General features: G+C 54.0%; 1 protein-coding gene across 1 annotated transcript; it reads right to left on the bottom strand.

The window, feature by feature from the left end:
* Positions 1 to 3350: 3350 nt before the first annotated feature.
* Positions 3351 to 13448, bottom strand: CCS (copper chaperone for superoxide dismutase). Its single transcript, XM_040971027.1, has 8 exons — positions 13362 to 13448; positions 12984 to 13056; positions 9494 to 9631; positions 9062 to 9239; positions 8236 to 8296; positions 3893 to 3970; positions 3720 to 3823; positions 3351 to 3613 (listed from the first exon to the last, which is right to left on the bottom strand). The coding sequence occupies exons 1-8, from the start codon at positions 13398 to 13400 to the stop codon at positions 3460 to 3462; spliced, it is 825 nt and encodes a 274-aa protein (XP_040826961.1). The 5' UTR covers positions 13401 to 13448; the 3' UTR covers positions 3351 to 3459.
* Positions 13449 to 13461: the final 13 nt, after the last annotated feature.

Raw genomic sequence — 13461 nt, 5'->3', positions numbered from 1 at the left:
TAAACTTTTCAAATGGCTTTCTTGTATGACCAGCACAAGAGCATAACAAGCTAATCTACCTGTAGCACAATGAGTTAACCCACTGCCTTGGATGCCGGAATCCCCATATGAGCACTGCTTCATGTCCTGGCTGCACCATTTGCAACAAACTCCCCACTAATATGCCTACAAAAGCAGCAGCAGCTGTCCTGAATACTCAGGTCCCTAACACCTATGTAGGAGACCTGGAAGAAGCTCCAGGCTCCTAGCTTTGGCCTGGCCCAGCTTTGCCTATTGTGGCCACTTCGGGAGCGAACCAGTGGATGGAAGATTTTTCTGTTTCCTTATCTGTAACTCTGTATTTCAAACAAATAAATAAGACCAATTAAAAATTAGATTTATTTACTTTTATTGGAAAATCAGATATACAGAGAGGAGAAGAGACAAGAAGATCTTCCGTCGGCTGATTCACTCCCCAAGTGACCACAATGGCCGGAGCTGAGCCTATCAAAGCCAGAAGCCAGAAGCCTTCTCTGGGTCTCCCACGTGAGTGCAGGGTCCCAAGGCTTTGGGCTGTCCTTGACTGTTGTTCCAAGCAGGAAGCTGGATGGGAAGCCAGGCTACCAGAGGTCGAACCGTTGCCCATTTGGGATCCTAGCATATGGAAAATGAAGACTCTTGCCACTAGGTTATCGTACAGGACCTGTTAAGTCTAATTTTTAAAAAAGCAGTTTAAAGTAAAATATTTGGTAAATTATAGGACAGAGGGTTTGTGGCAAATGTCAAAGATAACACAAAATGCCCATGCTGGGCGAAGATTTTCAGACCAACTTCGCTGGAGCAACAGGGATTGGGCAACTTCCACTTTGCAGATGAACCCTTAAGATACCTGAACAGACTTCTGTGATTTAAAAGTTAAGGTTGCAGGCCTGGTGCGATAGCGTAGTGGTTAAGATCTGAGCCTTAAACTATCCGGGATCCCACATGGATCCTGCTTGTGGCCTGGGAAAACAGTCGAGGACAGTCCAAGGCTTTGGGACCCTGCACCCACATGGGAGACCTGGAGGAGGTTCCTATCTCTTGGCTTTGTATTGACGCAGTACCGGCTGTGGTGGCCACTTGGGGCATAAATCAACAGATAGAAGATCTTCCTCTCTGTCTCTCTTCCTCTCTGTATATCTGCCTTTCCAATAAAAATAAATAAATCTTTTAAAAAAAAAGTTAAGGTTGCAGTCAGTTGTGATGGCTCAATGGCTAAATTCCTCCCGTTGCAAGCGCTGAAATCCCATAGAGGTGCCAGTTCGTGTCCTGGTGTTCTACTTCCCATCCAGCTCCCTGCTTGTGGCCTGGGAAGGCAGTGGAGGATGGTCCAAGGCCTTGGGACCCTGCTCTCATGTGGGAGAACCAGAAGCTCCTGGCTCCTGGCTTCAGATCAGCTTAGCTCCAGCCGTTGTAGCCACTTGGTGAATGAACCAGTGGATGGAAGGTCTTTCTGTAAATCTGCATTTCCAAAAAAAATGCATGTATGTATAAAAGTAAACAATGCCAACAAAATATCGAAGTATTCAGAAGAGAAAAAAAGGGATGGGGTTGTTGACAGCTTGAAAGTGTCAATGCAGGGCCCAGCGCGGTGGCGCAAGTGGTTAAGGTCCTCACCTTGCACGCCCGGGATCCCATATGGATCTATGGACGCCGGTTCTAATCCCGGCGGCCCCGCTTCCCTTCCAGCTCCCTGCCTTTGGCCCGGGAAAGCAGTCGAGGACAGCCCAAAGCTTTGGGACCCTGCACCCGAGTGGGAGACCCGGAAGAGGCTCCTGGCTTCGGATCAGCATAGCATTGGCCGTTGCACTTACTTGGGGAGTGAATCATCGGATGGAAGATCTTCCTCTCTGTCTCTCCTCTCTGTATATCCGCCTTTCCAATAAAAAAAAAAAAAAAAAAAGTGTCAATGCAGTGGTGGGGGGAGCAGCCCATGTTGCTCTAACATAGTTAAACCCAGCTGTAACCCCAGAATGTCGGTGAGAGAAGGGTTCAGGGACATCTGTGTGCACCAGTGTAAATTCTCTACAGCAACCAGGATGTGGGGACAGACAGCCTGGGCTCTGGGTTTAGAAGGCTTGGGCCCCTAAAAGCCAGGAGGAATGGGGAAAGAGCCAGAAGGAGGGATGTGGCAAGACAGAGCCAAGTCCAAGGGCTGTGTGCAGGGGCAGAGTCTGGCTTTGCAGAACGGGAGCTGAGCCAGGAACCTGGAGGCCAAGGCCGAATGACCGTGAAATCACCTACCTCGTTCCAATCAGGCAACACGGGACAAAGTCTGATAGCTCGACTAGTTGTAAAAGCATCTTTATCCAGGCCAGGCAGGCCAGATATGTACATGGGGTATAGGAATGGAAAGGGTTCTGGGGAGCCCTGACCCCAAGGCCCCGAGTGCTGTGCCTTCCTCAGTGGCTGCCATGATTTGAGAATTTCCCACCCTCCAACCACTGAGTTGAGCTGCGCCCTCCCCGCCCAGTCTTAACAGCCCTCAGAGGGTGGGGACTAAGTCTGTGGCCGCATTTTGGAAGTGGATCCTTGAGAAACTGATTAGATTGGATGAGTGTCCCCTCTACCCAACTGATTCCTGGCAGCTTTATCCAAAGAAAAAATACACACACACATTTGCACATGCTCTGGCTTTTGGCCCTGGGATGCTCCGCCCCTGGACAGCGGCCTACAGAACCCTGAACCACACTCAAGCTGTGTCCTTGACAAAGGCAGCCTGCCCGGGCTACTTTGCAACAATGACGGGAAGCTGATTCACCCAGCAGCCACCCCTTTGCCAGGGATACTTCCCGGGCACTCACAGGGGCTGTTGCCCTTTCTAGCTGTGTGCCAACTCTGTGCCATACACTTAATTATTAATCAAGTCTTACTCAGGAGAGAAAAAGGGCAACTCAAGCCAGTTCTCTCTGGAGCACTGGGAGGATACGGGAGTGTCTTCTGAATCCTGGGACGGGGGAGGCTGGCCCCAGGAAAGGCCAAGGAAGAGAGCCACTGGGCCTCCAGCCTCCCCAGACTTCTCTCTGTGCACCTGCCCCATCCTCCCTCCTCAGCAGTTCAGCCTTCTCCGATGCTGTCAACTAAAAAAGAGAAGGTCCCACGGATGTTCCCCTTGTCCCCTGTTATGGGTCCAACCCCAGGCAGAAACCACATTTGAGCAGGCACAGGTGCAGACAGCCACAGTGACAGCAGGGGCAGGCCACAAAGATACATGACATCTAGAGCAGGAAGCAGAGTTCTGAACACGTGTTGATCTGCAAAGCTAAGAGACGGCGCTGGATGGGCAGATTACGTCACCTCGTGACACAGATCACACACACACAAATACCAAGTTCCATATGAAAATAAGTTTAATTTGTCAAACAGAAATCCTGGCAGCCCCTATATACCCCATGATCAGTTCTCCGTGGGAGGTGGTCTGCGGGGAGCAAGGGAACAGGCTCAGAGGTGGGCTGGGCGCGAAACGGGCTCCTTCCGGCCCTTGCCGGCGATAGGCCGCCCTCGCTCCTCCCAGATGGTGAGGCCATCGCAGGAGCATATCTGCTTGGGGTTCTGGAAAAGGCCCGCAGAACGTGCAATGATGCCACAGGCCAACCTGAGGAAGAAGGTGTGGTCAAGAGTCTGGTTAGGGCCCTCCCGGATTCCCCAGGCGCAGCCAGCACAGCAGAGTGCAGCCTCCTACTGGGCATGGCTCCGCTCACCTCTCCCCAGAGTTCCCCGTGATTTTGGACAACGGATGGTCACCACGGCCCAGGTCATCTTCTCCTTCATCAACGACCAGGCTGCGGCCAATCACGTCCCACACCTTGGGGTTAACAACAGGGTGAGACAATGGAATGCCACTTGAAGGGCCCCACCTCCCTTCCCACCATACCTTCAGCTGCTCGTCCTCCATCCTGAAGACGGCTCGGCCATCGGCGTCAGCATGGACATTGCCCAGGTCTCCTCGGTGCTGGAAGGAGACCCGATGGAGTTGGGAGCAGGGTTCCCTAGAGAAACAGCTGCTATTCCTGGCTTCCCAGTATCTTCCTGTATCTCCTCCTTCCCCGACCCCAGTAACAGGTGTCCTATTACTGGTGACCAAGTAGGGTTAAGAGATGGGCCCAGAATCAAGGCAGGCAAAGGAATCCCTCCTAGGATGTGAGAGGCAGGAGGGCAGCGATGCTGGAAGAGCTAGCACTCTCTGCCATACACACACCCACTCCCTGGACCAGGCTCCTGCCTGACTCCATTTCCAGTCCCAGCGAGCCCAGCTCCTGCTGGCTCTGTGATCCCTGGGAAGGCCCCCATCTTCTGGGACAGCAGTGCCTGATTGCCAGCAACAGGGAGGTCAGCATCATTTCCGTGATTCTCAACCTGGGCCCCGTTGCAGAAGTCGTCACGTGCCACATACAGCTGGTGAGCGCTGAGCATAGCAGACACTCTGTGTCAGGCACAGGCTGGGCGTGGGGGAAGTCTGTGTGCACTGCCTTCTAGAGGGAGGCTGGACCTCACTGGGGAGCCGCACACTGGACGGCCGGACAGGAGGCGGGAGAACGACAGCTGATGTGACATGGGACAATAGTGATGAGCCACAGAAACCCTTGGTGGTGGAAACAAAGGGTCCCCAGGTTGGCACCTTGGGCAGAAGCAAATGCCTACGTCAGCATGGGCTGCTCTGCAAAAGCTTCCCATTGAGGGACAAAGTGTGGCACTGTGGGACGGGCTGCAGGCGCCAGGGAGCACCCGCTGTGCTTTATCTTCTTGTCCAGAGGAACATCTGCTACCTGCACCTGGCACACTTTGTCATGGTGGCCCCATGTCAGTTCACGGCAGAAAGCTCAAGGGGAGTAGGGGGTGAGGGAGCCCAGCGCCTTGACTGGAGTTCTTTTACTGGGAGGGGAGAGGGCGTAGCGCTGGGCAGCCTTCCCAGTCCCTCCCCTCGGCACACAGGCAGGTGGACCTGGGCCAGAGAGGCTATCAGTGCCACACCAAGGAGTTGGGCCCCAGCCTGTATAGAGCCTCAGGCACCAGAGGGGACAGGACCCAGTTCCTCTCAGTTTCAGAGCAAGCCCTCTAGTTACAAGGTATGAAGAGGGAGGGCTGGAGGAAGGAAGAGGAGGGCGTGGAAGGGACAGAAGCCAGCTAGGAGACGTTCCAGCGACAGCCGGGCCTGGCTGCGGATTCTCACACTGAATTCCTTTCCACTGGAGCAGCAGCAGGTGCCGAAATCCCAGAATATGTGCTGCCAGATACCGTGGCGGCCCTGGTCACTCGCTCTTGCTTCAATCTCCCCCCACATGTACCAGGAGCTGCTGCCACTGGCCTGTTTAAATTTCCTCACCCAAATCAAGTCTGAGGCCAAACTACAGGTGCCTGGGCTGCCTCTGTGGCCGCAGGAACACACCTTGCTGTCCTGCATATCTTGATGGCTCGGCCCAGGGTAGGTTCCTTTGCTGGGTCTCCCACCCCTACTCTTGGCCCCTGCACCTGCACTGGGGGCTCAGCGAGGCAGACAGCTTCTCTAAGGTTTGTGTTGGGTGTGGGCTGGACCTGGCATCCCTTCCCAGATTCTTCTATAGGCATGTGGCTTCAATCTTCAACACCCTCTCAGCTGTCAGCAGAAGCCCGCTGACATGGAGTGGCCACATTGGCAAAGAACCCACACTTCTGGCAACAGCCGGGGAGTTCTCCAGGCTTGTGGCCAACAGTGCGAGTGAGCACAATCCTCCCAGTGTCCCCTCCTCAGACAGCTGCAGGGAGACCCAGAGTTCTGCCCCCGAGAAACCACAAGCTAACAAAAGTCTAGTGCTGAAAGCCTTGGATTCCTGGGCTGTTGCCACAGAACACGAAGACACAGCCCCAAGGCAGGTGCTGGGCAAGACCCTGGACACACACACATCTCCTCAACTTCCCGGGGCAGGGAGTAAAATTTTGGGGCCATCACCATGTGACACTTTTATATCAAAAACCTGCCAAGGGACTGACTGGTGGTGTGGCACACCAGGACATGGGCATCCCATAGGGTTGGAGTCCCGGCTGCTCTGGTTCCAATCTAAGCCCCCCGTTAAAGCAGCGGAGAACAGCCCACTGTACCCACGTGGGTACGGGCTCTGGACTGCAACTTGTCCCAGCTCTGGCTGTTACAGCCACTTGGGGAGTGACCCAGTGGGTGGAAGATCTTTCTCCCTCTCCTCTGACTGTCTCTTCATCCCACCTGGTGTCATGCTGCCTTTCCATAAAGAAATCCACCTTCTAAAAAGAAAGATCCACCCAAACCTCAGCTGCACGCCACCACCGTTTCTTGTGTCTGGAGGTCAAGGCAGTAGACAGCAAGAAAGGGGTGATGAAGTCTTCGGTCCCGGAAGCGCACAAGCTAAGAGGCAGCACTTTCTCAGGAGAAGCAGCCAGAATCTGCCCTGGGACTGCAGCCCCAAGAGGGGAGGAGGGGCAAAGGAGCTGAGAACAGGCAGGGGACAGGGTGCAGGGAGCAAGCGTGCCCTCAGGCATTCCTCAGAGGACAGTGAGGACAGAGCCCAGAGCCAGCATTAATGTGACCTTGCACCATGCTGGCATCTGCTAATCTCCACGTGACGAGGGGGGCGGGCTTGGTGGTGAAGTGGTCCCTACCCTTTCTCCTGTGCCTTTAATCTCAACCTTTAGTGGGAGGCATACATCGTGGTTTTTTTTTTTTAAAGCTATCTTGCTGTCACAAGTGCTCATTTTTCAGAGGTGTTTTCTGGTTAAAAACTACATTGGCTGGGCCCAGCATGATAGCCTAGTGACCAAAGTCCTCACCTCACACACACAGGGATCCCACAGGGCGCCAGTTTGTGTCCCGGCTACTCCAACTTCCCATCCAGCTCCCTGCTTGTGGCCTGGGAAGGCAGTGGAGGATGGTCCAAGGCCTTGGGACCCTGCTCTCATGTGGGAGAACCAGAAGCTCCTGGCTCCTGGCTTCAGATCAGCTCAGCTCTGGCCGCTGTGGCCACTTGGGAAGTGAACCAGTAGATTGAAGATCTTTGTCCTTCCTACTCTCTGTAAAGCTACACTTCAACAAAAATAAATAAATCTTAACAAAAACAAAAACCAAAAACCCTACATCTACCTTCATTACATGAACTGAAAATGATGTCTGGATTGGCCCCAAATAAAAGGACTCGCAGTGAAACTGCTCAACAGGCCTCAGTCACATGATTTCCTACCCTTGTCTCCATCCACAGTGCCGTGATATGCATGTAAACGGCAGAATGTTAAACTTGTAACAGTTACTAAAGAATTAGATTGCTCTTACAATATAGGAGGGAAATACGTGGAGAGGGAAGTGGCAAAGGAGAAAGGGGAGGGAAAGGGGAGAATCCCTATACCTACAAGACCATCACAGGAATTAATAATTAAAAACAGCAGCAGCAGCAGTATGGGGAAGGACCCTGGGGTGCAGTGGACACAGGACTGGCCATGAACTTGAAGTTGGACAACAGGGACCCAAGAGTTCATGACATCAATGCCTCTACTTGGCCATTTCCCAGGATTTAGGGAAGAAAACAACAACAAAACACAAGTTATCTAAAGGAAAAAAGGGAGTCACTTTAAAGCAAACGATTGCACAGGGGAGCAGCACAAGTTGTACTTAGATAAAAGCTAACATCATTAGGGCAATGAGTGCCTCCCTCGAGATGGGAAACCATCTGCCTGGCGCAGAATGACTTCAGGCCCAGGGATAAGCTGAGAAGCAAACCCCACACCTTGACCTTCTTTGGGCAGCTCTTCCTTGCTGCTGCTGTCCCTTGAGGCTCCCTGAGGACTCCCCTGGGGCCTCGGTCAGGCTGCTGGGAGGAGCATCTTTCTGCACCACACGCAAGGCACCGTGCAACCAGAATTAAATGATCTGCCCCCTGCCCCCTGGCCCCTGCTCCCTGGCCCCCGGCCCCTGCCCCCTGCCTCCTGCCCCTGCCCCCTGGCCCCTGGCCCCTGCCCCCCGGCCCCTGGCCCCTGCCCCCCGCTCCCTGCCCCCTGCCCCAGCCATGACTTCCAGGCACACGAGCACTGAACTGGGCTGTGTTCTATCTCTCCCAATAGTGTTAACAAATGAGTCAATAGAACAACAGAAACTGAGAGAAAAAGACCCCACCAGGCAGGATCTACCCTCAAAGGCCTGACATCCCCCCCCGGCCTCTGCCAGCACTGCCAGTCCCGCCTTGGCAACCTGCTTCAAGCCCCGCTCCAGGGGACACTTACCCGCTCAGCGTCCTGGGGGCCCCCGTGAGACGTTCCATCCGGGTTAAAGTGGTCCCCACAGCTAAGAAGGAAAGGCAGCAAGTGGGCAGCAAAACGAAACCCAGGTTGTCCACTCCCTACGTTTGTTTGATCACAGTTTGTGGGATTCACATTAGTGCCAGGGTTCGGATTCCTGCCCTCAGCAAGTTTCTGGTGCAGGGGAGAGAGACATGGTTACTGCTGACCACAACACAGGGCCGAGGCAGTGGCTGGGCAGGCTAAGCGTCTGCCTTGTAGTGCCAGCATCCCACGTGGGCACTCGTTCGTGGCCTAGCTGCTCTACTTTCCAGCTCCCTGCTTGTGCCCCGGGAAAGCCCTAGAGGATAACCCAAAGCTTTGGGACCCTGCATCTGTGTGAGACCCAGAGGAAGCTTCTGGCCCCTGGCTTCAAATTGGCTAGCTCTGTCCACTGTGGCCATTTGGGAAGTGAACTAGTAGATAGATGATCATCTCAACCTCTTCTCTTTGTAAATGTGCCTTTCAAATGAAAAACAAACAGATAAATACGGCCCAACAGATACCGAGGACATAGGCTAGTATTCCCTTCTCTTCCCGGGGGTCGGGGGTCGCTGTCCATCTCAGATGTGATACACAGTGGTTACAAAGAAGGGGAGAGGTTTCAAGGTTAGAGCTTGGTTCCAATCCCTGTTTCCTGGTGCAGGCTTTGGGGCCTTGGGCAAGCCACTGGGCCTCTGTGCACCTCACCTTGCGTGTCTGTGGTGTCAGCTTACGTGTGTATGTGGCTCACAGGGCAGGGCAGCCACGTGGGAGAGGACAGAGGACACACCTGTTACAGTCGTTTGTAAGGTCGCCGAGCTGATGAACGTGGAGTCCGTGCGGCCCAGGAGCCAGACCATCAATGGTTCCCTCGATGAGGCAGCGCTCAGGGGTCAGCTGCAGGAAGCGCACCACCCCCTGCACCGTGCTCGGTCCTCCCAGAATGGCCACTGCTGCCCCCAGATTCTCTGAAAGGAATCCGATGGTTAACATGGTTTGCCATTTCAGCCAGCCGCCCCCACCAGCCCCCACCACCTGCCCCACCCTACATCAACAAGGAGACAACCTAGTAAAACCCTCCTGGAACCCTGTAACATTCAAGCCTTGCCCAAAGCCACTCCCACTCACAGCCACAGGACTCCTCGGCCAGTTCCCTCTCCCTGCCACTCCCCCACACACCCCACTCAGAGAGGCCGAGGCCAAGGTCACGATGGTCACTCACGCAACTGGTCGCTGCCCATGCCCTTGAGGACTGCCTGCCGCCCTGTGGCTTCCAGAAGCGCTTGCACTTCCTGGCTGGGCAGAGAGGTCTGCACCAAGACCATCTGGTTTTCTAGCTGCACCTCCACATCCTGGACACCTGTAAAGAGGGGAGAGCAGAGGGCAGAGGTCACGCCACCCCCCATGCTTCCTCACCCTCGTTTGGCCGGCTGGAACTCACCATAGCTGTGCAGTATTGGGGAAACCTCTTAACCACTCTGAGTAGGAGATAACGATACCTCACCCAGAATTTTCTCATGGCCTTATTATATGCAAAGTATTATTTATAACTTTTTTTTAAAAGAAGGTATTTATTTATTTATTTATTTTTATTGCAAAGTCAGATACACAGAGAGAAGGAAATACACAGAGAAAGATTGTCCATCCTCTGGTTCACTCTTCAATTGGCCACAATGGCCAGAGTTGAGCAGATTCAAAGCCAAGAGTCTTTTCCAGGTCTCCCAAGAGGGTGCAGGGTCCCAAAGCTTGGGCTGTCCTCCAGTGCTTTCCCAAGCCACAGGCAGGTGGGAAGAACGGCAGTCAGGATTAGAACCGGTGCGCATTTGGGATCCCGGCATGTGCAAGGTGAGGACTTTAACCACTAGGTTATTGCACCAGGCCCTACTTATAACTTTTTACTTTTTTTTTTTTTTAAAGATTCATTTTTATTATTTTTTATTGGAAAGGCGGATATACAGAGAGGAGAGAGAGAGAGGAAGATCTTCCATCCGATGATTCACTCCCCAAGTGAGCCGCAACGGGCCGATACTATGCCGATCCGAAGCCAGGAGCCTCTTCCGGGTCTCCCACGCGGGTGCAGGGTCCCAAAGCTTTGGGCCATCCTCAACTGCTTTCCCAGGCCACAGGCAGGGAGCCGGAAGGGAAGCGGGGCTGCCGGGATTAGAACCGGCGCCCATATGGGATCCCGGGCGTGCAAGGCGAGGACTTAACCACTTGCGCCACCGCGCCGGGCCCTATAACTTTTTAAAATATAGCTATTTATTTGAAAGATAGAGTTACAGAAAGAGGGGGAGAGACAGAAGGAGTGAGAGAGAGATCTTCCATTGGCTGCAACACTGGAGCTGAGCTGACCTGAAGCCAGGAGCCAGGAGCTTCATCCAGGTCTGCCACATGGTGCAGGGTCCCAAGGTTTTGGGCCATCCTCTGTTGCTTTCCCAGGCCACAAGCAGGAAGCTGGACGGGAAGCAGGACAGCCGGGACACGAGAAGGCGCTCACATGGGATGCCAACGTCACGGGCAGCTTAGCGCGCCTCCACAATGTCAGCCTTATTACTTGTAATTTTTGAAACACAGAAAGTACTTTTTAAAATATTACTTTGAAAATGCTCAATCCACGGCTCAAAAAGCTAATAATCCACCTTCAAGCAGCATCCCATATGGTCACTGGTTCTAATCCCGGCAGCTCCACTTCCCATCCAGCTCCCTGCTTGTGGCCTGGAAAGGCAGTCGAGGACGGTCCAAAGCCTTGGGACCCTGCACCCACGCGGCAGACCTGGAGGAAGTTCCTGGCTCCTGACTCTGGATCAGCTCAGCTCTGGCTATTGTGGCCACTTGCAGTGGACCAGCTGATAGAAGATCTTCCTCTCTCCTTTTTTTTCCCCTGTAAATCTGCCTTTCTAATAAAAAAAAAAAAATCTCGGGCCCGGCGCGGTGGCGCAAGTGGTTAAGGTCCTCGCCTTGCACGCCCGGGATCCCAAATGGGCGCTGGTTCTATCCCCAGCAGCCCCGCTTCCCTTCCAGCTCCCTGCCTGTGGCCCCGGAGAGCAGTCGAGGATGGCCCAAAGCTTTGGGACCCTGTACCCGCATGGGAGACATGGTCGGATCGGCATAGCATCGGCCATTGTGCTCACTTGGGGAGTGAATCATCGGACAGAAGATCTTCCTCTCTGTATATCCACCTTTCCAATTAAAAAATAATATAAATAAATCTTTAGAAAAAAAATCCTAAGAAAAAGGTGTACATCCCACGTAGGAGTGCAGTGAAGTTCAACTCTTAGCTCAGGCTCTCAACTTCAGCTCCCTAATACAGACCTCTGGTGGGAGAAACGGGTGACAACTCAAGTCATCGGATTCCTGGCACCCACAGATGAGGCCTGGGCTGGGGCCCCAGCTCCCAGCACCAGTGCTCACCCAGCGGCAACAGCTGGCATTTGGAGAGAACGATCAGTGGACGGGAACATTCTCTGTCTCCCTTGCCTCTCAAATTGAAAAAACAAAAAGAGCAATGAGGGATGCTACGGCACGGGTGAACCCCAAAGCATTGCGCATCCCATGACCGCTTCCCCCACAGGCAGGTCTGCAGGCAAGAAACACATCCAGAGGAGGGGAGGAAAAAGACACAGTTACAGGACCAGGTTCCCTATGCTCAGAGCGATGGTGGTGCTGGTTCCAGAACTCTCCAACACCAGACCCAGAACAGTGACGTGGTGGTAATGAGTGGGGTTTTATGGTAGGGGGACACATCTCAGGGAAGGAAGACGGCCATCAGCAGTACCATGAGCACCCCATTTCCTTGGGATGCGTTTTTATCTATACTAACTCACTTTTTAAAAATATTGATTTATTTATTTGAAAGGCAAAGTTGCAGAGAAAAGGAGAAACAGAGAGAGAAATTATCTTCCATTTGCTGGTTCACTCGTCAAACGGCTACAACGACTGCAACTGAGCCACTCTGAAGCCAGGAGCCAGGAGCTTCCTCCCAGTCTCCTGCATGGGTGCTGGGGTCTAAGGCCCTGGCCCACCCACTGTTGCTTTTCTAGGCCAGAAGTAAGGAGCTAGATGGGAAGTGGAGCAGTTGGAATTTGAACCACAACACAGGCAGAGCCCACTGCACCACGGTGCCGGCTCCTGTACTAACCCATTGGTTTACAGATGAGTAAATGGAGGCAAAGAGGTCAAAACACTTGTGCCAAGTTGCACTGCAGCATATTGTGCAACTGGAATTCCAGAGTTGAGCACCCTCCCTGGGCTGCCAGTTCCAGGAGGGAGCATGGTAGGGTCCACCAGGGTCATGTCTAAAGGGCAGCATGTCAGGAAGAGAGCCCGAGGAGACCCCGGTGGTGCAGCACTGCGAGATTCTCCCCGATTTTCACCTCACTTTGTCCAGCACGTGGCTGTGATTCCTGGGGTGGTCTGCCCTAGCCTCAGCACGGCTGTTTTTTCCCCTAGATTCTAGGGGCCTCCCACGAAGGCTGGTTCGCTTTTCCTAAGGCAGCCAAAGCCAAATTCTTTGGTCTAAACTCAACAGGTGGGCTCGCTGCTCAGCAGCAACAAGGTTTGGCCCAGCTCCAGGCCAGGCTTGGTTAGGTGAGGGATCTGGGAGGATTAAAAAAAAAAAAAAAAAAAAAAGCCACAGCGCTGGCCTGAGAGATTGGCCTGTTGCCTTCTAGAAGCTTCCTAGGTAAGGTGCACCGGAAAAGCCCGTCTCTTACCTGCCACCCCTTGCAGGGCCTTGCGCACGGCGTCCACGCAGCTTTGGCAGGTCATCTGCACGGCGAACTCCAGCTGCAAAGGGTGATGATGAGTGGGGGCTGAGGGGACCACCCACAAACACCTGGGGGACACTCCCCCACGTGGTCCCTGTCCCAGAGCCTTTCCCGACATTTCCCACGCTCCTTCGGGACCGCTGCCTCACCCGCCACCCACTCCTCTCCGGGGGAGGAGAAGGAGCCGCCACCCACCTCTCCTTCACCCCTCACCCCCGCCTGCGGTCCTAGGCCCTGCCCCAGAAGTCCGCTCCTTCCCCGCTTGCCGAGATAACGATCAGCCCAGGACCGGGCGAGGCCTGCCCACGAAGCCGCGACCCTCACCGTGCAGACGGTCCCGCGGTCCCCCGAGTCCGAAGCCATCCTGGACCCGAGCACCTGCCCGCGGAGCCCAACAACTTGCACCCAGGAGCCCGGCGTCACG

The sequence above is a fragment of the Ochotona curzoniae genome, unplaced genomic scaffold (genome assembly GCF_017591425.1).
Source record: "Ochotona curzoniae isolate NIBS_2020 unplaced genomic scaffold, NIBS_Ocur_1.0 scaffold_4937, whole genome shotgun sequence".
Taxonomy (NCBI): domain Eukaryota; kingdom Metazoa; phylum Chordata; class Mammalia; order Lagomorpha; family Ochotonidae; genus Ochotona; species Ochotona curzoniae.
This window is presented reverse-complemented; position numbering and strand designations above follow the sequence as displayed.